We start from the raw sequence: 25,519 nt of genomic DNA, 5'->3' as shown, positions 1-25,519 counted from the left end.
CAGGGAGAGAGAAATGAATTTTCTAAAGGAACAACATAGAGATTCTTACTGACAGATTAAATACTGACAAAAAGACTGAGCTAAAGGGTTGATAGTGTTTCTAGATCATAGATCACGGCAGGGAATTGAAAGAAACAGGTTGGAAACCGTTCTGCAAATGCAACATGTTATGCCCTCAAAAAAGAAATAATAATAAATAGTATTAACATACTTTATTGATCCCCTTGGGGAAATTGTTGTTGGACAGATGCCAGATGGTGCTACTACATGGTTTTGGTGTCTTGTCAAGGACACCGTGACATGTGGCCATAAGTAACTGGGGAGTCACGCCCCTGACCCTGTGGTTAAGAAACAACTTTGATTTTCAGGCTCAGAACTGGCAATTAGAATATTGTATATCTGATCTGTGTTTCTAGTTTTATTAAACGATTACGGCTTTGGTGCTGCACTGTGAAGAGGTTGACCCTCTCTAACGCCTTTTCACAGTCTTTTTTAATGAACTCTTTGGTAATAATTTCAGTGGGCTAATTAGATCTCAGTTTCACTGTTTCAATCGCCTGTTGTCTCATTATGAAATCTCACTGTTGTTATTCAGTGCACGTTCAGATTATTAAAGACACAATGCGAATACACAGCGGACTGTAAATGATTATGATTTTCTGCTATTATTTAGTAGAAATTATGTTCTAGCAGGTTTAAATACTTTAAACCTTTATGTTCTGCTAACGTCCCTATTCGAAACCTTGGACAGCTTGGACTGATGAGAGGAGGTGGAGCAGTATTGTGTCTGTGTGGCTTTGAGTGGGAGGCCCTGCTGAGATGAGGTGGGTGGGGCTCCTAATAGAAATAGGACAGCTTTTAATATAATGAGAGTTTATGTCTTGTGTGTTTTTGTAGATAAAACGTCTCCTGTGGTAGGGGAGTCTGGGTTTTCAGTGAGGCTCCACAAATGAATGAGCTTTTATTAAAGTAGCGTCTAAATATGGGTTATAATTTTAGAGCCCTGGGACTTAATGCCTGATTCTGGGGCAGGAACAAGAACGCCCTCTAGAGGCGTGGGGAAACCTAGATACTGAGTCACAGAAGGGAGGGAGGGGAGTAGGGAGTGAGATACTGTACTGTGGGAACGACGGCAACTTAAAGTGTTCACTATATTTGCCACTTGTATGCGATAAGCCTGAGCACCTGATCTTGGACGATTAAAGCACATTTTTATGACAACATCAGTGGGTAATTCTGATTTGATACTGGCCCGAGATAGGCACATTGTGTAACCTATGCTTCAGTAAAACATAAAAACACAAAACTCATCAATACACTTGACACTCCATTTCAAAGTACAACTGAAAAAACATTTTGTGACATAATTTACATCTTATTTCTAAATTGCATATCGTGTCTCTCCTGTTTAGAGAAAAAGCACAAAGAAAACAAGGACATTTTTGGTCACATTATAGTGTCGCCGAGTGCACACAGCACTCAGTGTGGTGTTTCTTATGTGTCTGTGACGATGGAGAATTTGTATCCTGCTTATTGTCAAACAATAAAAATGTGGCAATTTGTGGATCTCACACAAAAAAGAAAAGTATTCCATTGTTTGCTTGTTTTTAGAACCTAAAAACTAATGTATGTATTGGCATGCATCAGTTTATAGCATATAGATATAATATGCACATAATTGTGTGTGCTTTACACATAAGGGTGCTTTTAACTACTTTTAAAAATAATCATGCAGTATTTTTTTCCCTAAGGGAATGACAAAGTGTATTTTTATCTGATCTTATCTTATCTTACCCCTGCCAGCTCAGCTGGCAGTCAGACAAATACACTCAGCAGTATGTAATGCCTCAATTAATCATTTATTTTGCGTATATATTTATGAAAATCCTCTGTTGTGCATCCTGTCTGAGATTATTAATAAATAAGTGACTTTTAAGACTTTGAAGGTTTGGCACTCTCCAGTATTCTGAATTACAGTAACGTGTTAATTTACAGCTGTTCTGCCATTTGTAAGGAACAAAGTTGTCATCCCCATCCACTCACGACTCTGTTTTTGTGTTTCCTTGTAGAAACTGGCCAGGGAGGCGGAGCAGCTTCAGAAGGAGCATGTGTGGCAAGATGGTGTGACGGTAAAGTAGGACACCCACTCTTCTCCCCCCTTCTCCAAGACCTCTACTATCTCTTTTTTCCTATTTCCTTTTCCAGGAACTGGTTAATGTTACCCTCACCTGCCCATTCCCTCCTGTTTTCCAATTTCCCCTCAGTTTAGCTGTTTAACTTGCAGCCCTTTAATGACAATGTGATCAGCATCACAGAGACATTGTGGATAAAGAATAATATATAGAAACACAGCGTACACATGTATGCACACACGGTGAAACTGGGTATGGTTGGGATTGTTATTTTCATGGTATTTAGGGGTATTTAAGAGTTTTCCTTCCATTTTGTTTTACAGGCCACAGCAAGTTGAACATTACATTCTCTTGCAGCGGACCTTTAAAACACTAGAGACCCGCTCTTAAAATCTAAAAACAGGAGAAATGGTATTTATCTTGGTTTGTGTATTTGTGAGCAACCACAATCCACTGACTCTCACATGTGCAAGCACTTGGTACCCCCCATACTAAAATAAAGACAAACACATACACACAGACAATAAAACCCTCGTGCAATATCACAAAAATATTTAATTTAAATTTAAAAACCTAAACATTGTGTCATCTCATGTTGTGTTGTTTTTAAGTTGAAGTGTAGTGGTGTTACTACCATTAACAGTAGCTGTCCCATGAAGATGGGAGTGTGCTCAAGGTTTCAGGGGGATGACATTTATAGATGGTACTATGAATGCAAGTTTACACCCGAATACGGAACGATGGGGAAGAAGACTTGAGACCAGTCTCAAGAAAGTAAAGCAACGAACGTCCTTCAGCAAAACGTAGCTGGAAAGAGTCATCTGTGAAGAATGGCAGAACATCTCTTCACAAATTTGGGTGTGAAACTGATATTAAGTCTTAAATCTTAAAAATTAAAAGAAGACGCACAAACTGTGAAAAAATAAATAAGAGTGGAATCTTAGTTGCTTCTTAAATTATAATGAAAGGTCTGTATTTAATTAGTAAACGGCTTATTCTTTATTGAACCTTGGCTAAGAAACAAAATTGTATTCAGTGGTCGGGGTTAGTAATTACTTAACGTTTTAGTGATATTAACCAGGGGTTTACTCATTTTTGTTGTATAATGTGTGTCACCCGACATAAACACATGCATCGTCTCTACTGTCATATCCTCTGTCTCCAGGGAGACGAGCTCGCTGTCATGGTACACTTCCCACAAATGGATTTTTAACCCCGCACCTCCTGGGGGATATTTGAGAAAAGGCTTTAACTGATTTAAAACGAATAATTATGAGCCCTACTTCCCTGCACAGTCCATTATTATTCATGGTTGCTTACACTCTGAAGCTGTAGTCTTGGGGTGGCTGGGCCTCACCCCTCCCTTCCTGCTGGTCCGAGGGAGGGAGCTGCAGTATAGCTGTCCCTTCATTTTAAGCCTGGAGGAGATTGATGTCTGCCTCTCCGTGCCCGGCTCTGATGCACCTCAATCGGATGTGTAGCCAAGCAGGAAGCGGAGCCTGAGTCACGGTGACCACACACAGCACACCTGTCCATAAGTAGCTGCATCCAATATGGCATCAATTCCTCCTCAAGTGGAAAAGCCAGCACTCTCTTTAATCCACCAAACTCTTCTTTACCTCTGTCTCTGCTCTTACTCCTCCTCTCTTCCTGTTTCTACCTATCTTTCTGTCCCTTCACCAGCCTCATTCCCGCCCTTACCTTCTCGACCTCCATCACATGCATACACACACTTTTTTTTTTTTCTTTAATCTGTATATGTCTTTAATCAGGCATGGAAAGCTGGAATATATCATATTGTTGCAAATATTGCAATTGAATCCTAATGGTGCTCCTCTATTAATAATATATGGAAGCTGATTTCATTTGCCTTTATAATTAGGCCAGGTAATGAATCTCAGCAGGGGAGACTGTGAAACCATTAAAAAAAAATCACAAAGAGGTGGAAGTGGGCGGAAAGGAGGAGGGGAAGAGGTAGATATGCCACATCCTTGCAAGAAGATTTTTCCTGTTTGTAGATTTTGTGCTTTCCTAATTTCTCTTTGGGTGAACACTCTGCTGACTGACACTCTAATTAGATTAAGGCTGCATGCTCTTTGGGCATATTAGGAGGAATGCGTTGCATCTTAAACTAGCGGGTGGAGCAGTCTGTCAAATGAAGAGAAAAGGTGTTTATGCATGAGAGACGGCGCGTTTTGATAGAATTTGTGAGTGTACTCCGGTGTGGGTTGGAAAAGCATAATGTGGTTGTTTGTGTTTGTCTGCAAGTGGGTATTTATTTGTATGTGTTTATTACCTTCAGGTTCTATATCTGGCCCAGCCCATCTGCTCACCTCGCCAAACTGGTGACATCATAGAAATTCAATGACACGCCTGTTCCACATAGCGGCTGCCATCACAGCTGTTGCCGTAGCAATGGGGAGACCTCACGCTTCCACACATTAATATACACGTTGAAGCCTTTTGCTGGTCAAATTGCAGAGCCAGTTTTCTGACCATCCCAACTGCTGGACATTATGGATGTCAAAATGTTGATCGTAACAACTGTTGTGATGGTCGTTGAGGGTTTTAAATCCATCTGATTGAAATGGTGCGTGAAATAGACATTAAAGTGTTGCACTGCTGCTGATTTCTCAAGGTCAGGTACCCGTCCCTCTGTGACACTGGACTATTGTGCTGGCAACAAAGTAATCCCAAGGCAACACAGTCATTTTGGTGCTGTACTGCAATTCTGATAGGTAGAACCAGCAACTTCAGAGCGAGATATCAAACTCTATTTTTTTCTGATGATTGGTCACCAGACTGCAGAGCTCTATAAAACGTCTTTGGATTGCACCAGCATATGTGCTAGAGCTTTGACCCACCTGCAGAATGTGTGCATATGCAGTCTTTGGGAAGAAATTATATATTATAAAATTTCATTTTACATTGAGAAAGTCAAAGCACAAAGCACTCCAGCTCAAATATTTACCTGGGTGCATGAAAGTAAAAAAATATTGAAGACATTTTTAATGTTTTTGATAGCTTTCCTTCCAGAACAAATATTAGTGCCAGTGAGTTTTTGAAGCTACATTTACAATAGGAAATCATTGGAGCTGTTTAGCCTAATAATCAAATTATTAATTTGCTTTAAATTCACTAAAATCTTCTGAGATTACTCAGAAGACTTTAATCCACTTGCAGTTGATGTTTATTTCTTTGAGACAATATTGCCTCCTGGAACCAACCTATTTTGTAACTTTTAATACATTTTCAGTAACAACAATGTAATTGGAGTAGTTTCACAATGCCCGTCCTAACCAAGAGAAGAACAAACTAATCATTCATATGCTTCTGTTATTTATTTATGCATTAATAAATGTGGAGCTTGGCCTGGTTTATCTTGGGTCACGCCCTTTGTACTCAGTACCAATGACTAATGCTGAGAGTTTTCTGCTTTGTAATAGTCCAACACTTCTACTATTTACATAATTGTGGTCACTTTAGGGATAAATTCCACAGGTAATTATCACCTAACTCTGCAGTTTTGGTTAGAAAGTGTTTTTGAGTACTGCAAACAGGTGAAAAGAGAGTTATTATTGCACTTAATCTGCCGGGTGGCCAGAAATACAACTATTGCACTAATGCTGCTCTGTGTCTGCTGTATATGTACAGTAAATAGACAACTGTTAACTGTGATTTGTTAAAATCTTGCAGGTTTAGTGTTACAGAGCTGCTGTTCTGGAAACAGTGGGGGTTAATACCCATATGCAGCCTAAAAGGGAGAGCAGCCCAGCGCATATTCCACCCAGGCGAGTTGTTGCGCCCAGGTGGAAGGATTATGGCTACACATACATCTGAGCATGCTTTCGATCTCCTGACTAAACCTCTCAGTTTGGCCGTTAGTCTGAGGGAGGAACCCAGATGACAAACTCACCGAAGCCCCACACCGTTTACAAAATTCAGTCCAGAAGGCTGCAGTGCACTGAGGGCCGCTGACAGGATATCTTCTGGCAGTCTGTGAAGGCGGAAAACATGGTGAACCAGTAATTCAGTTGATGTTTTCTGAACCGGGCCTATAAGAAAGGGTGAAGAAAAAACATGAGAAAAACAGAGGCCAACGAAACTGCCTGGCATTATGATGATTGGCTAAACAAACATAGTCTATGTTACTATGATCAGTCCAGACCAAGAATGGGTGCTTAGCGCTAACCAATGTCTCCATTCCTCCATTGCTAGTTCTTCTCAGCAGGCGACAGCTGCAGGAGACAAACATACACGGGTGAACTTCCTTTTCAGAGTGTTGTAAAAGGACAGCCTCCACCACTGTGCCAGATGCATCCACCTCAACGATAAGGATTGGAGCAGTGGAGAACAACTCTGTAGAAAGCTTGCTCAGCTTCTTCTACCCTAAGAAAGTAGGAGTGGGATGGCCACTTTACAGTAGTCCCTAATGAAACGCCTTTAGAAATTAGTGAGTTGTTGTAGTTGTTTTCTGGAGGTAGGGCTGACGGCGTGGAAGTCACATTTCTCTGCTTTGACAATCAATTGATTCTCCGACAGGGAGGTTGTAGATGTTCCTGGAGTAAATAAGGATGTCGTCTAGATAAACAAAAACAAAGTGGTTAATCGTGTCCTGGAGGATGTAGTTCCTGACAGTAGGTCTATAGCACAGTCACATTGACTGGTTGATCTGGTGGTGATGATCACAGGCTCCCCGCTGCCAGTGGAGACAACAGACTTCACTGAGTAGGTCGTCTTTCTGGAGCACGCCTCTCTCTCTGACGTACTTGAACTCAAAAGTCTACAGCTGAAGCTAACTCAACTCTCGAAGGGTCTCGGGAATCTTTTGATGGGTTAACAGATCCTTTATTCTTTCAGCCCTTGTAGAACCCATCACAAAGCGTCTCCTCATTCCAGTTGGTGGAAGCAGCTAGTGTGCGGAACTCAAACAGTATAATCAGTCACTGAGCGAGACCCCTGAGTTAGCCTGAACAAATTAGATGCTGCTACTTGACGAGGTGCTTGAGGATCAAAAACATAGGTGAGTTTCTCAGCAAAATCCTCGAAAGTCTTGCAGCAGTACCAAATGACGTTTCCACCCCGTTGTTACCCAAGCCAAGGCGCTTCCCAAGAGTAGCGACGAGGCATAAGCCACCTTCCGCCACTCCGCCAAGAACACTCTGGGCTGAAGCTCAAAGTGTACTGACAGAGCTGCAATGACGGGCCGGCAGGCAGATGGCTCGCCAGAGAAACGCTTCGGTGGCACCGTGTGGCAGTCTGGGGAGAAAAAGGCTGTACTAAACGGGCCTCTAAAGATTCTACCCGACGAGCGGTTTCTTCCGTCTGCTGCTGAGTCTGGCCCAAAAGGGCTCCCTGAACTCACAAGGCTCCTTGCATGCTCTGCATCTCTAAAGGGTTTATTGTGGCTAGTGTGTACTGGTACAAGATAAACAGACAAGCGAACGTAGGAGCAAAGAGGAGTATAAGTCCTTAAAGTTTATTAAACAATAAATGAATTAAAAAATTCAGCCAACACCAGAGAAAACAGCCACTAAAGGAGAATGAGAAAACACTCTCGACGAGAGGAGACCTAAACAGACAGATCGGGTAAAATAAAGCACTCCACATGGAGTAAAATCCTAGATAAGAAAAGCAAAATAAGGAGAACACAAAATCACTCCAGAGGAGGAAATAACCTGAACTAGAAAAGGAACAAAAACTGAATTAACCAAATAACTCCTGAGAGAGGCGAGGGAACAAACTAATGTTACGATAAGCACAAACAACTCACAAGGTTTAACAAGCTGGTGGTCATGGAAGGGACGAGTGGAAAACGAACAGGGACATAGCTACTGACTGATGACACAATAGCAAAAGTCCTTAAATAATGACAGGCGAGGTGGAGGTAAGATGATGCTGATGGAAAACCAGATCAGCAGACGAGTGGCGCCACGAGGGAAAAGGAGAAGACACACAGGGGAAGGTGAAGAGGGAGCCTCAGTTGGAGAGGGGGAGGAACTGCAGGAAGACAAAAAGACAGTAAATAAGACATCAAAATACTGTGAGAAGGGACTAAAAACACTCAACCAGTAATAGTTAGAGGTTTATTTAACTCTCTTCAGCCACTTTTAACTGTATAAACATTCTCTAATTAAGGATGATAAGGATGATCCCACCATCCAGGATATTGTACAGTCTGTTCTTTTAGTTTAGGTTTATACGTTTATATTTATAAAGCTCCCCAAGAACCAAACTTATGTTGCTAACTTCTAAAACTGAAAAATTGTCTCAGGTCAGCATGATTTTGAGACTAATGATATAATGGACAATATATCATCAGCTATATTATGATCAATTAGTTGTTAAACCACTCATCTCCCATCGTCATAGAGGCTGCTGCTGATGACCACTGTCACTTAACTGAACGAGGGTTGACACAAAGTGCAACACATTGGAACAGAGACGCGAGATTGGATGAAAGAAAGGATGAAGATTGTAGAGATTGGAGGAAGACGTGTACTTTCCATCAGATTGTGATGTGGCAGCTGCTGTACGTTTGAAATGCATTAGTGCTAATAGCTGTGCCATTAGGAGAGAGAGAGGCACTCTGTTGATGGGCTGCCATGATGAAACCAGGGAAAGGGGGTGACAAAGAGAGACATGGAGGGAGAGAGGTGTAAGTGAGAAAGCAAGTGAGTGAGAGAAGAAGGTATAAGAGATGGAGAAAACGGGAAACAGAGATGGAGCCATCTTCCAGGCCATTTACTGCAATCATCACTCTCTAATCAATCAAGCCTTTCATCATAGGACAACACAGTCTCCTTTTCTTTCTCTTTTTCTCTCTCTCTGCTTCTTTCTCTCTTCATTTTCACTCAGCCACCCACTCTTATACATAACACGGCACCATTGCACGTGACCTCATTCTAGGTCTCTGCACATGTATGTGCATGTTTGAAATACAAAAAGTATTCGTGCAGCATATATGCTATAACCCGTGGTGTTTCCCCCTCATGTCCAAATTATTTTCAGTTCTGAATATTGTTTTTGAACAATTCTCTGAATTAGATTCTTTAAATCTTCCTATAAATTCTAGTGGTAATTAATGGTTGGTAGACACATTCAGTACTTCAGCTTCATTTACTGCCCTGAAGTGACAATAGGTACCTTCAGAAGTGTAACATGACCTTAAGTGCTAGGGGGGAGAGTTGCAAGGGTTTGTTCACTTGACCAAGTTCAGCTCCTTTCATAATGCCTCTATTTGAGATAATTGGCCCTTCAGAGGAAATGAATGAGAGTCATTGTGGCAACCCTCAGCCCAGCCCTCGAAGCTACCAGCTCCATTAGCCACAGAATACATTAGTCTTATGAGGGCTGCCTTGGAAAGATTCAAATTCAGATTCTGGTAAAATAGACAGAAATGAATGGACGCCTCACTTTGGCTTTGGTTCATCACTCTCTACTCTCAACATGTTAATGTGTTGCATTTCTCCTCTTTTTTGTTGCCAAACACCCATTTTCATTTAACCAGGGAGCAATGGACCATTTGTCCGAGCACATAGTGCATACTTTAATATTTTTTTCCTGCTAAATTGTGAACATTTTCTTCTCCTCCTCTGTCATGGACCAAGAGGAGAAAATGGTTAGAGCACTATTTAGAAACCAAGTGTTCCATCTTCAACTGGTTTTCTGAATTGTATAAACTTATCGTCATGCTGTGATGCTTGTTGCTGCATATCTGCATCTAATTTTGAAAGTGAGATGCAGACCTTCTAAAACAAATTTAGAAAAAAATGAATAAATACAAAAATATTCTGTCAACCATTTTGTGTCAGCACCACAACAACCGCTGATAAAAACACTGATAAGCATAGCAACATTGCATAATCACAATAAACTGCCTATATTTTCATTGTGAGCTTTTTTTTTTTACTTCTTTACGCCTGTGCTGAGACAGAGGGCTTGTGGCCTGCCGAGCACGTAATAGTACTCATAAACAGTGTTATCAGTGAATCCTGATCTGTGGAACAGACTTCATCTGCTCGCCACTGGTAGGGAAAGAAATGAGGAGGGCCAGCGCTGAGAGAAATTTCTATACTGCACACAACTTAACAGTTTCCTCCCTATTAAATGTATCTGATGGTGTGGGTAACTCAGTAGAAAGTGGGCCAAGCTTTACTTGTAGTCAGCACCGAGATGCATCAATAATGAATAGCGACAAACACGGCAACAAAAAGAAAGCATGTTTTTTTTTGGTGGATCAAGTCACAGTTAATCAACTGATCATCTCCTCTCCTGGTGCCTTCCTTTACTTTCTATTAACGGCTGCTCTGCTCACAGCTTTTGGTTGCTGTGGTGACCCAACAGTTTGGTAATTTCAGCTCCTTGATTGCAGACCACTGTAATTTGTTTAAGTGGTGCTCTCCACGGTAGAAATGTCCCTTTCTCCCTTTTTTTTTCTCCCTTCTTTGCTCTTACTCTCGTCTCTCTACCTATTCTTCTGTGCCTGTTTTTCCACATCTCACCAATAATGTTTCTCTGCTGTTTGAAGAGCGACCTCTTGAAAACGCACGCTGTTCTACTCTCAAGTAAGAGGACACTGGCGAAGTCTAAGAAGACTCAGAAAGGGAAGAAGTATTGAGAAACACTAAAATAAAAAAGAGAGACAGGGAAAAGTTCAGGTGTCAGTGAGCCTTCAGTCAGCGGGAGTTTGCCCAACTGTGATGCAGTATGGTAGCCGGGAGGGTGTGTTGAGAGAGTGGCCCCCGTGTCTAAATCCCGCTGATCGATCCAGCAGCCTCACAGGAGATTGGAATCAATAGTCAGAGAAATCCATCGAGCCACGCTGCAGACCTTGGTTTTCCCATTTCAACACATGGCCGACACCCATGAAATGTTATTTTAAAGAGTAAAGCTGCTGCCTCTTGGTCCTTCTGGTCAGAGCAGGGTCAAAAAAACGTAGAGCTAAAAATGGACTGATAGTAAGCACTCAAGGCTAGTTATCTGCAATTCTTCTTTTTTTTTTGTAATTTAGAAATCTGTTTATTGACAGATAACTATTGTGCATCATGGTTTGCAGCTGGAGTTGAAACAGGGATATCCCACGTTAAAGTGTGTGCTATAAATCCACAGGCAACCAAACCACTGGACATCAGTTTTAATTATTCATTGTATAAGCCATAGATGAGGGAAACATGCCAAACATTTATTGGTTGTAAATGAAAGATCTTTGAAATCTGTGCCCCTGGTTTGACAAAAGAAGGAACAGGCCTCTGTCATAAGCAGTTCTTACTTTTACCAGAGATTTTAGAGGTAAATCAATTTGTTCTAAGCATAATTGACAGCTGCATCTGTACGGTATATTGCTTTATGTTGCCACCATTAAGGCACATCTTCAGGAAAACTTCTTTTTCAATCTGAGATGTTGCTTTGGTATGTGTCAAAGGGACAAGGATGTCATTTTATGAATGCTGACAAGGGGACAGATGGTTTATATTGTAGCTGAGGAGAGATGCCTGTTTGGGTTTTAGTGCTTGCTTGGTATATTCTGTCCCTGCTGTCCTTGGTGCCTATCTACGGATATCTTAAAGCAGGCTTTCCTTTGTCATTTGAATGTTCAAATCATTGTGAGGGACAGCAAGGCATCTGATGGAAATGATTACGGGGTCGAAAATAACAGGTTTCCTTTGGCCGGTGCTGATTGTTGATTGGCCACTCACAGGCAGCCTACAAGGAGAGGGTGGCGACTTCTCAGGTCTCTATGGGCTAAGAAAAAAGGAAACTGGAAACATTTTACTCAGATAAGTGGCGCTCCGGTGTTATTCCAAACTACAATGTGATTGGACAGGGCAGTCCAGGCTGGGTGCCAGATTGTTTGTGATTGGTCACCCCAGCTGCAGATGCTGTAAAAAAATTTTAGATGTGGGTAATTGCATTTGCTTTATCAAATCCTCCTGGAATCCAATGATAGTGTCAATATTGCCATGGCCTGTTTATCGTATTTGTCTTTATTTGGTGTTACAGCACCTCTTTCCTGCTTCTTCTCTGATGATCAGATTGGAGGCTTGTTTGGGAGGTGCTGGCACGCGTGTGTCATGTTGGATAGGCTTTATCTGGCACTGGGTCCATGCAGTGTAGTGATGCTATCAGCATTAAAACCTGCTCCTCAATGGAGCCCTGTCAGCCAACAATGGAGAGCAGCATTACCCAGAGTGCAGCAGGACACAGCCTTCTTTCCTTATCGCGGTGTTGGAATATTCACAGACTGATTTAACTTCGTTTACCAAGGGAAAGTGTCAGGCTCTGAAAGAGACAGCACAGCAGAGATGGAGGAGAGAGAGAGGAAAAAAGAGAGAGGGAAGGCAGGAAAGATGAGAAAATAGGCTTCTGTGATCTGCAGAATGTGTACAAAGACAGATTAAAGAGCAGAAATTGCAAAATTGGGGGCATAAAATCTAACCATGGGATATGTAACCTTAATATTTGCTAAATTAGATAGTTTTCAATTTCAAAATAATCAGGACTTCTCTCCTCCTCAATTGTTCTCCCTCTTGTGTCACTCTGTCTTCCTCTTTAGTTTGCTGCCCATCTTTGTGAGAGCCTTTGAAGTGAGTGTGCATTTAGAGGAGGCATGGTGATCTGTCTGAAGAGGAGCAACACAGTGATGAGCTGTGCATGGAGAATGTCATTCACTTTGCTGAATTTGCACCATGTATTGGAGCTTTAATCTGGGGGCACATTTGTTTATTGGCATACAAATGAACATCTGCATGGAGCTATGCTTGGACGCCGTGGTCTCGGCAGCTCCCTAATCGCTTAAAAGCCTGGAGATGCAGAGCATGCCAATGAGAGAGCAAGAGGGGGAGGCAGCCGCGCCCAAGGCCTCCGTCATGCACTCCTTTATCTGAGTTTCACTCCAGCTCTGTAGCTTTCTCCGTCCCTCGCTCTCTCTTTCTTCCAGGCCAACACTTTAATTTCCAGTTTGTTAGTTGATTCTTTATTTACTTGACACTCTAAAGAGAGATTTTAGTAACCTTCAGTGGCTAAGACAACAGCAAGACAGCACAAACTACTATGTCCACATGTATTTCTTTATTTTTTAATGTATTTTATTTAAGTTAAGTGACAGCTCCGTAAACAGGTTCTTTCAGAATGGAGATGCTTTTCAATATAAGGAAAAAGTTATAAAAAAAGAAAAACACAGCTATTCCCTCAAAATTAGCAGCAAAGTCTACAGTATGTACAAATATTCTCTAGAATTTATAGAAAAAATCTTTTTAACAAATAGGATCCATTTGACCTTTTTTCCCTTTTTGTACTTTTCTATACTTTCATTTGCAATACAATGTAATCAGAGAAGATTTTCCAGGTACAAACATGTTTGTGTACCTGGAAAATGATGATAGAGATAATGAAAATAAATAGCAGTAGTTTAAGAGGCTAAGTTCAGGTTTTTCCTTCAAGCTACAGGATGCAGCTTTTGGAAATTCATGTTATGGTATGGTATATTCAGGTTATGATGTTCTGTTTTTAGTAAAACTATTTTAGAGAGATATTGATTTAAATTTGTGCTTATTTCTATAAGTTTATGTTGTATTGTACAATGCACAGTTAACAAGTTAGTCACATCATAAAAAACTAAAATAAATAGTTAATAACTAAATAGTTACCTGAAACCAGGTTTTTACTGAACCATAATGTTCAATATATACCTCTCTAAAAGTGTTTCATGAAGATACAGTCGGATTTATTGCAGGACTTTTGTGTTGCATTAGTTTTCAATATCTTACAATAGCAAATTGTGTAGACAGCAACACAAAAATTTGGATTTTACTTTCCTGTGAATAAGCAACATGCCAGTAAAGGACAGAAGATAAACATTCTCCAAATCAAAACGGCACCACCAAAGAACAAGATTTCATGTTTTATTCACAGGCAACCTCTGCAATTCATGATCAAAGTGGCTAAAGGGCTTTTAGATCTCTGACAGTTTTTAACGTGTCTATGATTAATTTACCTCTGTTTGAAAATGTTGAAAATGATCTCACCTTTGCACCCTCGTACGATCCTGTGGGCCTTACAGACTAAAGGAAACGAGCTGAGCAAATGAGTTTCTGATGATGTTTTGTGATTCCATTTTAACGCCTCTGCCCTTAGTAGGAACACCCTCGTGTATATATTTCTTTTTACATTTCATCCTATGGAAGTAATTGGATGTCAGTCATTTCCTACTTAACATATGTAAATTGTAATGCACCTGCGTGTCATGTATGAAGTCAAAGCGCTGGAGTATGTGCTCAGCCCGGGGGATTGCATTCCTCCATTTACTGGAGCGGTCTCACAATGTAATATGGCCAAATGTTTATCTAGCGTTTCGAGTTCATAGCATTTAACACTTAGAGATGGGACATATGGACATTGTTGAAATAGACAGAGGGAAAGATTAGTCTAGAGAAGAGATTGTGTATGTGTATGAGATAAGAAAAGAAGGCAGAATGTATAGCTGCACAACAGGTTTGCCTCAGACTTGCACGTAAGTAGTTGTTCTCTGCAGTGAAATCACATTGGTTATTTTATTCTGGTTGCATTTTCACACTAAATAACCAGTGTGTGTGTCTGTGTGTTAGCTTCAACCTTATGGGCTGGTGTGTGAGAGTTAATGAAGAGCAGTAAATGAAATCCTTTATTATGTTTGATATAATGTCAGCCTCCATTAGGGAAACTGGTGCGAAGAATGATTGCTAGACGTTCGGGGCCAGGAGAGAGGTGCAGTGTGTGCGTGTGTTTGTGAAAAGACAGTGTGTGCTCGTTTCTGCATGCTTCTTTGCACACCCCAGGGCATGGCAGAGGCATTGAGTGTGTTCTGTAATTATAAAATCATTAGCAGGTGTCCAGAGGAGATATGAATATGACTGTAATCTGTCCCCACCCATGATGGAGCGCTTGTCTCTCTCTCAAATGTCAACCTGTCTCAGCCAACCCTTTGAGAATGCTCACAGATTGAAATTCAGAAGATTTAGACGCAGCAGCCACTCACAGCCATGGCATGCACCCCTACATATGACAGCTTTTGGTGTGCAACAGGCATTTGTTTAGTCATATATAATTTCCCTGTGCTTTATCATACAAATCTGTCAAGGTCTTCTTCACATATGATAGAAATGTTGGTCCTCGCAGCCTGTGACCTTTTGTTTGTAAGGAGATATTGAAGTTCATATGTTTAACTACAAGCAATAGATGACATTAAAATAACAAGCAGCATGTACCAATGACATGAAAACACGCTGGCAGAACATCGTCATAGTCAGACAGATAGACAGACGTACTGTACAGAGGAACAAAAGATAGACAGGCATGTATCTGGTCAGACATGAAAACGAGCAGACATTGTAGCCCTGGCGCAGAGACAAAGTCACATTGTAATCTAGAGCAGAGGGGATGTTTCTATAGCAACAGTAGGCATCTAACCTACGCGCCGCTGCTTTTGCTAAAATCTGAAATTGGCAAGAGGAGGCTGGTACTGTGGATAGAGAGATTGGGAAAGATGAAGATAAGAGCGGGCAGGGAGGATGAGGAGGAGGAGAGATAGGGCAAAGGGAGGAGAGAGGAAGCAGATCGAGATAAGGGTGAGGAAAGGAGAGGAGGGAGGAGATGAGCCGAGGAAGATTGATGCAAGGGAGGGGCTGGAGATCATCACCTGACCTCAGTGTTTGTCTCCTGTTTGGAATTTGTTGGTCCACTCAGCGTGATAGATTTAATTTACTGATAGCACTTTGTGTCAGTGGGAATTTCTCAGACTTGTGTTTGTGTGTGTTCCTGTGTGTGAATCTGTTGTGTGAGAGTGTACACGCAGACTTATACGCAGTAGAAAAAGTAAGTGAACCATTTGCAATTACCTGCATTTACATATTATTGTGTCTATAATCAGCTCTTGAGTGACTTGAAAAGATTTAAGTATTTTTACTCATAATGCACAGGTGTCCTCATCTATACTGAACACATCAGTCAAATTTGCAGTGTAGAAAAGAAATGAACCCCAAGGCAAATAAAATCAACAAAGGCTAATTGGAGTCAGGAGATATAAAAACTTCAAGTCTAACCAAATAAACAAGATTGAAGGTGTGGGCCACAACTGCTTCAACACATTAAAACATTTAGTCAGTTTTCTATTCTTAATATAAAAAAAGAGCCATTTGCTGGGAATCAGGTTTAACAAAATAGATCTCTGAAGACTTAAGATCAACAATTGTTGATTTGCATAAATTTGGAAATGGTCATCTCAAAGATTTTAGATAATCATCAGTCCACAGTTAAACAAACTGTCCACTAATTGAGACATGTAAGCTCTGTGGCTACTCGTAGTAGATGTGGTCACCCAGGTAAGATGACTCCAAAAGGCACAACACAGAATGCTCAATGACATAATAAAAGAAGGTCAGAGTAACTAAAAGCCGTGCGTAGGCACAGATCAGCTGTAGCTGATGGTGTACTGTACATTTTAACATGCATACATACAGTATAATGTACAGTATGAGTGCCTGCAAGCATTGCAGTATGTATCATACTGTGTGTACTCTATTAGCTCTTTGCACAAGACCTGGTGGCTTTGGAATAATAGCTGTCCCGGTGTTTTGTCAGATGTGTGTTTAGCCCAGACCCTGAGCCCATAGAGACCTGTGACCAACTGCAGCAGATGGCCACGTTACCCTCGGGGCTGCTCAAGGGGTCATGGTGGCCTAGGTCTTGCCCACATGGATCCACCTCTTCTGTGCATGTCTGTCTCGTTTGTCAGTGTGTGTGGTTGGAGGTTGTTGCATAAATGAGCAGAGTCAGTGTAACTCTAGGTGCACTAATTACAGAATTACAGTGTGTTGAGAGGTTTTATTTCCATTAGATTGCAAAGGGGTCCAACTTCATACAGATACATTCAAGTAGAAATGATTTGTCAATTGAAGTATTGAAGTGATACATGATTGTCCTCTATGTGCTAGAAATCATATTTTATGACATCCTCAAAAACATATTGTCTTATTTACCACCCAGTGACCCCTTGTGGCCTCTATGGATGCACCTACACTAATAATGTTTTCCAGACTTTGTCGTTTTATTGTCACTTCTCTGAATATTCCTATTTTCAGTGAAGAGCAAGTGTTACTTACAAAGCGACTGCATAATGATGAAGTGCAAGCGAGGGAGTTGCAGTGTGCGCAGTTAATGTGTGATATATTTTTGGTAGGGTGCTATTTGTTCGAGCAAAGCTGCTGGACGGTGTCCCTTGGGTGCAAGGAAGAAAGTGTTTATTTACAGGAAACAGTCGTGAATAATGACTTGTAATGCCACAGTAGTGAGAGCAAACTCTTTAGAAGTTTAAGCAGGTCTGGGCTCCTGATCAATCCTGCTGGCAGACACAACAACACTCTGCCACAGTCTCTCTCCCTCTCTTTCTTTTCTGTCGCTGCAGAGGCCCGGGCTATTTTTAGCACTGGCAGCTCTTTGCCCACTGCACCCACCACCACCACCCACCTCCTTCCTTTCAATTCATCCCACCATATCAACCCAACTTCAGCCTCCATCCTAACCCCTCCAACTTAACTCGATGTGCTCCCAGAGCAATCCTCTGCCATCCCTACGCTGAGCCCTTTTCCTTCCATCTCTCTCAGACTTGTGGAGACAGAGGGAGTGCTGGTAAGTTGAGGAGAAATGTCAGGGAAGCAGATTGTGCTCCTCCTCTGTCTTGTCCGCTCTCATTTCCCGAAGACACAAACTGCATCCAGGCTGGTCCGCCCCACGTTTGGTGTCAGTGTGAGTTTTAATCATACTGTGTTTCTTGGGTGAGTTGTTAGGGACTGAGCTGAGCTGATGACTGACTCTCTGATTAGCACTGGAGGCCAGCCAAGACTCTGGTCATGGTATGTAGAGAGGCTGTCGTGCTGAATGGAACCGTGAGGAAGATGGGGGCTGACAGAGAATGAAAAGACTTGTGCATATAGGTGTGTGAGCACGTGTGTGAAAAGAGAGATGAGCACAATAAAAAACAAAATGCTGAAAGAGAACAGGAGACAAACAGATATTGAGAAAAATAACTGTGGCTGACTAAGGCAGTGTGAAAGACCTACTGTACAGCACCTGTACACAAGACTCTCTTTCTCTGTCAGACATTCTCCCGCATCCGAGCATGACCACAGCTCTTCCAGTGCGGGCGAGTCAGTCACTGTGGTGCCCTTGAGAGTGTGTCCTCAGCCAGCCTCCTCATGATAATGAGGCAGGCCCCACGGACACTGCTCGCTCTATGCAGCCCCTGCCTGCCCTCTTGCCTGCCTCTACGGGAGATAAGGACACCAGTTCAGAGGAGAAGAGGACAGCGGGGTAACAGCCTGGGTATGGAGTCTTTGCTCAGACTAAAGGGCGGGAGCTTCATGGTGAGGGGCTGAATCTGGGGCTTCAGCTGGCTTTAGTCAGTAATTAGAGCAAAATAAGGTAACGCAAGGGCATAAATTTACATTATTTTCCTTTTCTCCTTTTTCTCTTTCTTTTCTCCTAAGAGAGCTGTTTGCCCAGACTGAAAAAAAACCCAGCTGAGGTTGATAACACTCCCAGAGAGAGTAATATTTTGAGTTTATTCTTCTCTCACTGCACACCACTTTACTCCATCTGAGCTCATACCACAGTGCCACCACGTCTTCTGAACAGATTTCCACAACACATGAAAATAATGTTCTTACGGTGTTGTAAACACAAGTTGGAACATGTGCCACGTACATCGCATCTTATTAACAGTACCATTGCCCAGATGCATTGCATCCTTCAGTATCTTATCTGCTCTCCTTCTCATGACTATCATTCCACATCACACTACTCCTCCTGTGTTCTGTGATGCTGATTATATTCTCATGCTGAACAGTGTGATTGAATATAACCATGACTCTCTCTAGCTTACCACCACGAGGAGTCTGGGCTGATATAGGCACCGCTATATCTTCTCTCATCATCTGTCTTTTTACTTTTCTTTTCTGCACAGGAGAATGCCATTTCATACTACGATTCCAAAGCGGATTCAGACTATGTGAGTACAGTATGGACTGCTTCCCGCTCCCCCCCGCCCCCGTCTGCCTGCCGTAAACCCTGAATCCTAGCCGCTCCCACCTACCACCCTTGCCACCCTTTTCCTGCATCCGCACCCTTCCCTCCCCTTCCTCCTGGACTCCTTGATGTTGATGCCCCGTCTTCCTCCGGTCGCAGTCCCCTGGGCTGTCTGTGTATGTTAGTGAGGTGACACTGCTTTATGGTGAGTTGGTGTGACAGAGCAGGGGCAGGCTGACGTGCATGTGACAGCAAACTTCGGCTGTCCTCCCCCAGACTAATTTCCAGAGATTTCTCCTTCCCACCCGCACCCTAAACGTGTTAACTTCAGACCTAAGCTGCGAGTTTGTCATAGACTTTTCTCACACAACACACGAGTTGTACCACACATTCAGACACCAGGACGCCGTTTCCACCATGCATGTCTTTCATAGAGAAGTATAAGTTCATTTCAAAGAAAGGGTTAGGGTTCGCAGACTGGATGCACAAAGCTTTGCAAGTTACAGATTTCACCGTGCCACCACACTGACTGCAGCCTCCAGTTCCTTTCGCAGGATAGGTCAAACTCAGAGCCCCTGCCTGCTGATTGATTAAGGTTCAAGAAGGAATGCAAGAATACCCCCTAGATCACCAAAGCACAAAAAGATGGGAAGAGAATCAGAAAGGGAGGTGGAAGAGCAATAAATCATAGTGTGATTTTCTTTTTTCGTTTGCCACTCCTGTGATTAATGACACAGCGCTTTAGGGCCTGTCAGCACATCTAATTGGAGAACATCGGTCATCATTAACACGGCACACTGAGGCCGAGCCAGTGATACACCACTGACCCCCACTTTACCAACCTTACAACCACCCAAAGACAGTGGCAGAGGTCAGGCAAAGGTCAATCCTCATCCCTGCAACCAATAGCAACAGTAGCACATCACTACTCCCATATCTGAATCTGGATTTATCGTACTCAGTAAATAATCCTAATGCTGGAGTGTATGTATATGTTAATTTGTTTTGAGAAAGGTACGTGATGATGATGATGATGATGATGATTATTATTATTATTGTTATTATTGTTGTTATTATTATTATTATTATTATTATTATCAGGCCTTGTCTCCTCTGTTCCCTGTCCTGTCCTCTATACCCTGTTAATCTCTCCTCTTGTCGCTGTACTCTTGTTATAAAAGTGTAATGTGAGAATTTAACCATAACCGCATATGTCTGATGTTCGGGTCAGCTTCGTCCTTCCATCTGAGGTTTTTAGTATTAGACTGGTGCCTAAATGTGTATTTATTGTAGAGGTTATAATGGGAGGTGGCGTCGTACTGAAGTGCATCTCATCAAGCGGCGCTGCTAATGTCTTGACCATTCTGTTTACATAGGCCAAAACAATAGAAACACCTTTTATTGCAATTCACACTCCAGTACGACTCCACCACCCACTATAACCTCGATAATAAACGCATAGTAAATTATCACCTCTCTGACAGTTAAAATACGACATGAGAAAAGAAAATTGAGCTGGTAAAAGTAGAATTGATGACAGAGCTGATGCATTAGATTGAGTTACATTGCGTGTGGTGTGGTGGCCAGTGAGTGTTTAAGTTATTTACCAGCTGTTCTATATCTCACTCAGTGCTGCGATCTTTCTGGTAAACACACACACACGCGAGCTTGTGGCAGGTTTCAGGTTAGCCTTCGTTGGCTGAACGCAGGAATGAAAGAATCTTTAAAATGTCATCTCTGGCCTCTTCAGCCTTTAATTAAACCTCGAGAACTGGGAGATAAAATTAACAAATTGGGTAATGAATCGAGCAAAACAGGTGGTGGATGGTTGAAGAAAATGAACCAATCAGTCTTTCCTGCATGGATTTATTCAGCTCCTAATTAGACGCTGCCTTCGTTAATTATGATTGGGCTCTTCTGAAGGAAAAAAAAAAACCTCCTGACTGCCTGACACTGACAGAATTAGTGTCAGACTGAGTGATAAACAAACACCTCAACCTCACAGTTAGTGCTTTTGAAAAGCCAAAATCCCTTACCTAATCAGGTTTACCACTAATGAATACTCAACCTGTGGAATCGCAAAGTCTGTTCATTTGTAGAGAACAGACTAATGTATTGTTGCTACATTTCACCACTTTCTGAATTATTTCATCTTGAGTGTTTTTACCTGTGGAGCAGTGTTATTTTATTATGAGACTAAAAGCAGATTTGACCTGAAGTGTCTTTCCCTGTTTTTCCAAACTTATATAAATGAAGAAATGAAAAAAAAAAAAAAAATCTAAATTGAATTGGAACAAGATAAGATCACATTAGCGCCTCAATCTCACATGAGGGATCAGAGAAAACAAGCAGCAGCCATCAAGGTCCCAGACTGAAAGTAGTTCAAGTAACCATTTCTATGAATTTACCATCTAGTACATAAAGATGTAAAAATGTTCTTTAAGGGAAACTGAAATAGAAATATTTTACAGGATAGGAATATTTATTTGATCTCACATAAGTAACCTTTAACCTCTAAAATACTCCCTGATTTATTTACATTTATATTTATGTATGTGTTGAATATCAGGTGTATTTTTATCCTGATAGATTTTCTTCTGGTCATGTTCTGTACTGTGATGTTGTATAAATAAGAGATTTCTACTGGGCTGGTATCTAACAATAAATTGTTTATGTTGACTTTCAGTGGGACTTCTGCACAACTATCCCGCAGCTTGTCCCACCAACAGCTTGTAATTGCATTTTAATAGTCAATTAGAGTTGGCCCATCAATCAATTTCTGCCGTGGACATGGGGTTTTGATTTAATTTCTCCAAAAAACAAACAGTTTATATCATGTCAGATCCCATTAACCCATGCTGCTTTATTAAAAGGAAATCTGCGTAATGCAGTCACACATTTGCGGCACTCAAAAGATTTATTTTGAAGTAATGTTTTTCTTTTTAGCACTCAGAAAGCGTGAGAAATGATCAGAGATATGAGTTTTGTTTTACAAATATTCAATAAATGAAGGCTAATGAAGGATGACTAATAAAGGAAGAATGATAGATGCATGATGCCAGACTGTGCTGAGGGCTACTTCTGTATGGCAGTGTATCAAAGAGCCGGGTGCATAAGCGCACATTAATTAAATTATGTTTAGTTAACAAAGAGTCAGCCGTGACTCAGCCTTATACATTTTAGAGTGTTGACTTCACATACATGCTGTTTTCTAAGAATATATTTAACAAGAACGCTAAGCAGTGAAATCAGATCAAGAACGAGCTCATAAACTCCGTCGGAAAGCGAGGTCTCACTGCCATTTCTCCACATCCCACAATCACTCCGTCTGGTGGGAACAGGCACAGATTGTTCTCTATTGATAACTTATCAAGATAAAAACCTCAAATGTCAGTTTAGCTGTTTTATCTTTTGCCTTTCTTTGATATCTAAAACTTTCCTAATGCAATACGTGTGTCAGGCTTTTTCATCACGTACAATGAGTGAGATTGAAACGCTGAAAAAACAAATTAGCTTTGAAATATACTAACGTTTGAATGGTTGGGAGACTAAACAGCGATTAAGTGGTGTTGGTTGCTAATTCTAGTTAGTTTTATGTTGTATGGCAACGTGTCTGTGATAGTCATCTCGGGTTCTAATGAGAGTCTCTGTTTGGTGTCTGCTCTCCGCTCTCTGATGAGAGGAAGAGACTAGAACCAGCTAAATCTGAAGGCAGACAAAAGGCAGAATATTTGCTATTTTTATGCTCGACACTCTCCAAATGCTGTGTGACTTTATGGGTGAGTCAGACGGAGAGACAATATACTGTACCAGAGCCACAGATGGGTGCTGAAAAGCCACAATATGGGAGGTGACAGAATGCGGCACTGTATTTGCATGTCTTCCCCGTTCTTCTATCCACTCGTTTTTATTTGTATGCTCACGCAGATTTGTGTGTGTGTGTGCGTGTGTGTGTGTGCGTTTGCAGACAGAGGATGGAGAGGAGGAGAACCCTCTGGAGAGCTCAACCTCTTTGGAACTGGAGTTTGTGGATGATCCCAATTTTAAGAACAAGGTCAACTACTCGTCCAGTGCTGTCCAGATTCCTACAGACATATACAAAGGATGTAAGTAAACAGCAATACTTTGTCCTTTATTAATGTTTTGGTGATTGAAGGTAACTGAGTGAGTGACGCTCAACAATTTACACCCTGCGCCATTAGTTTCATGCACTGCATCAACCACTATTACAGTGAAAATATTACATATTCTAACTGCTGCAGAGTTGCCTGAAGACTTTTGCGATATTCATTCCAATATGTGTCCTAAGATGTGCATGGATGGATTATTAACTGAATATTTCTTCATCTAAAGGTATTACAGACAAAAAATGAAGAACCACAAGCAGCATTTTCAGTCATGAACAGTGATAGTTTGCCCTCAGTTGAGATTACATCAGACTGCACTTAGTGTCTTTGCAGAGGGATTTAAGAAAATCATTCAGGGATTTGATTCAATGCCGTCACCCACACCTCCCTCACGTCTGTTGATCCTATGGTGGAGGATGATGGAGAAATTAATACAATAGCCCTCAACCATGCTCTTTTGAAAACGATTTTATCATAAAACACATCTCATATCCCAAGAGTTTAGCCAACAAGCTAATGCCACCCTCCAGGTAATGGTCAAGTTCAGATTATATGATGGGTGGGGTTAACCATGAGATTTGAGTCTGCATTTCTAGAAACACCTCAGAGTGCAGCATGGCACCTGGAAAGTTTTGTAGATGAAAATAACATGGGGGTTTTGAAATATGAATACTTACCAAGAGATAATACCTGTTAATACCTGGGGACCTGTTAAGAATCTATAGAATAAACCTTTTGTCTTAGTGTCTTTAGATACGATGATGAAAGTGATAAGATCACGAGCTTCTATATATACAGAGACATGTTTTACAGGCGTAACAAGGCATCTCCTCCTGATTTTCATGCATCCAGCTGGGTTGTGGATAGTCTTCTGTTTTGAATTGATTTCTTCTTCCTCTCTTTCTCTCTTTCGCACAGTCTCTCCCTCCCTTTTATATCACCCAGCACTTTAGCACACTAACATGATTTTGGATGACAGACGGTATCTCACACCAGCCTTATACTGCTGTTTCTTTTTCTTCTGAGTGGGTCTGCCCCTCTCCTAATTCATGGACCCTGCCTTCATGCCTGGCACCCCACTCGCCTGCGGACATAACACCCTCCTTAGTGTGCAGCTGCCAAATGGACAAAAGGGAACACATGTACAATTCAGCACTCTGATTTTGCTTGGCATGTTCCCTCTGTTATCCACCTCTAACCTTTTAGATGCCCTCCCCCTACCTCTTTAAAGACTAAAAAAAAAACCCAGCATGTGCAGACAGTCAGCCATTTTCACTGTGGATTTTTTTTTCCTTTCTGTTATTGTCTAGCTCTTCACCGTCTTTGTTGAACAGGCAGTATATGGCACCTGTCTGTAACAATGCCTTCCAGCTGTGTCTCCAGACAAATCTTGTCAGAATTAGACACACTTGGTTCAGGAGGAGATGTCAAAGGCCAGAGCTAACTCACAAAAGAGCAATCAGGCCTGCACATTGTTCCCAGAGCCATTTTGTGCCAGCTCTGGCTCCCCTGTCTGAAGCTATGAGTCAGAGAATAAAGGGCTCTTGATTGAGCCTGGTGGAGACTAGAAAAGTAGAGTGGTACAGTGCATGGAATTAGTTTTCCTTTTTTTTTTTTTTTTTTTTTTTTAATGTTTACCGTTGATGTTGTTTAGTTAGTTCCCATTGCGTGGTCTGCTGTGCTGAGATTGCCAACTGCAGATTTTGTGCCAACTCCATTCTGAACAGTGTTTTAGTCACTGGTGATGAATAAACAGTGTTGGAAAACATGTCGTTGCCCAAATGTACAGCATTTCAGAAAGATGCTTTGCCACTAAACCAAACATTTCAGGCACAAATGTAGAAATTAGAAAATGCCATTCCATTGCAAATTTTCGGATATGTAATGGGATTTAAATGTTCACCTGTTTGTACACATCAAAATCTGTTTACCCATCTCCTGGATTACAACTTTATATGTGGAAAAAAGTTGTAGGACATATTTTGTGGTTGCAGAAGAAAACCAATTCCCTTAGGTGATTAAGCATCAGTTCTGACTGAAGACTACAAGTTTAAAGTAAGTTTACTGTAGCCCAGTCCTGGCATGAAGCTGCTACTAGAACACCATGCTTTTGAGAAGAATGACAATAGCCTTTTCCAAATAGTGAATAATAACTGTTAACTGCTGGAGCAGCACGACCATGATCTTTAAGTGCACTATATG

At 41.5% G+C, this 25,519-nt stretch overlaps 1 protein-coding gene across 2 annotated transcripts in view; it reads left to right on the top strand.

The window, feature by feature from the left end:
* Positions 1-25,519, top strand: part of cacna2d2a (calcium channel, voltage-dependent, alpha 2/delta subunit 2a) — a 126,695-nt gene that overhangs the window by 58,755 nt on the left and 42,421 nt on the right. The window contains exons 4-6 of one of the 2 annotated variants that reach the window (XM_026346890.1): positions 2,070-2,129; positions 19,129-19,173; positions 23,158-23,296. In XM_026346890.1, the coding sequence (XP_026202675.1) occupies positions 2,070-2,129; positions 19,129-19,173; positions 23,158-23,296 (244 nt within the window). The remainder of the gene's footprint in view (positions 1-2,069; positions 2,130-19,128; positions 19,174-23,157; positions 23,297-25,519) is intronic. The other variant, XM_026346891.1, reaches the window with a different exon arrangement.

Source organism: Anabas testudineus, chromosome 5, assembly GCF_900324465.2.
Source record: "Anabas testudineus chromosome 5, fAnaTes1.2, whole genome shotgun sequence".
Taxonomy (NCBI): Eukaryota; Metazoa; Chordata; class Actinopteri; order Anabantiformes; family Anabantidae; genus Anabas; species Anabas testudineus.
This window is presented reverse-complemented; position numbering and strand designations above follow the sequence as displayed.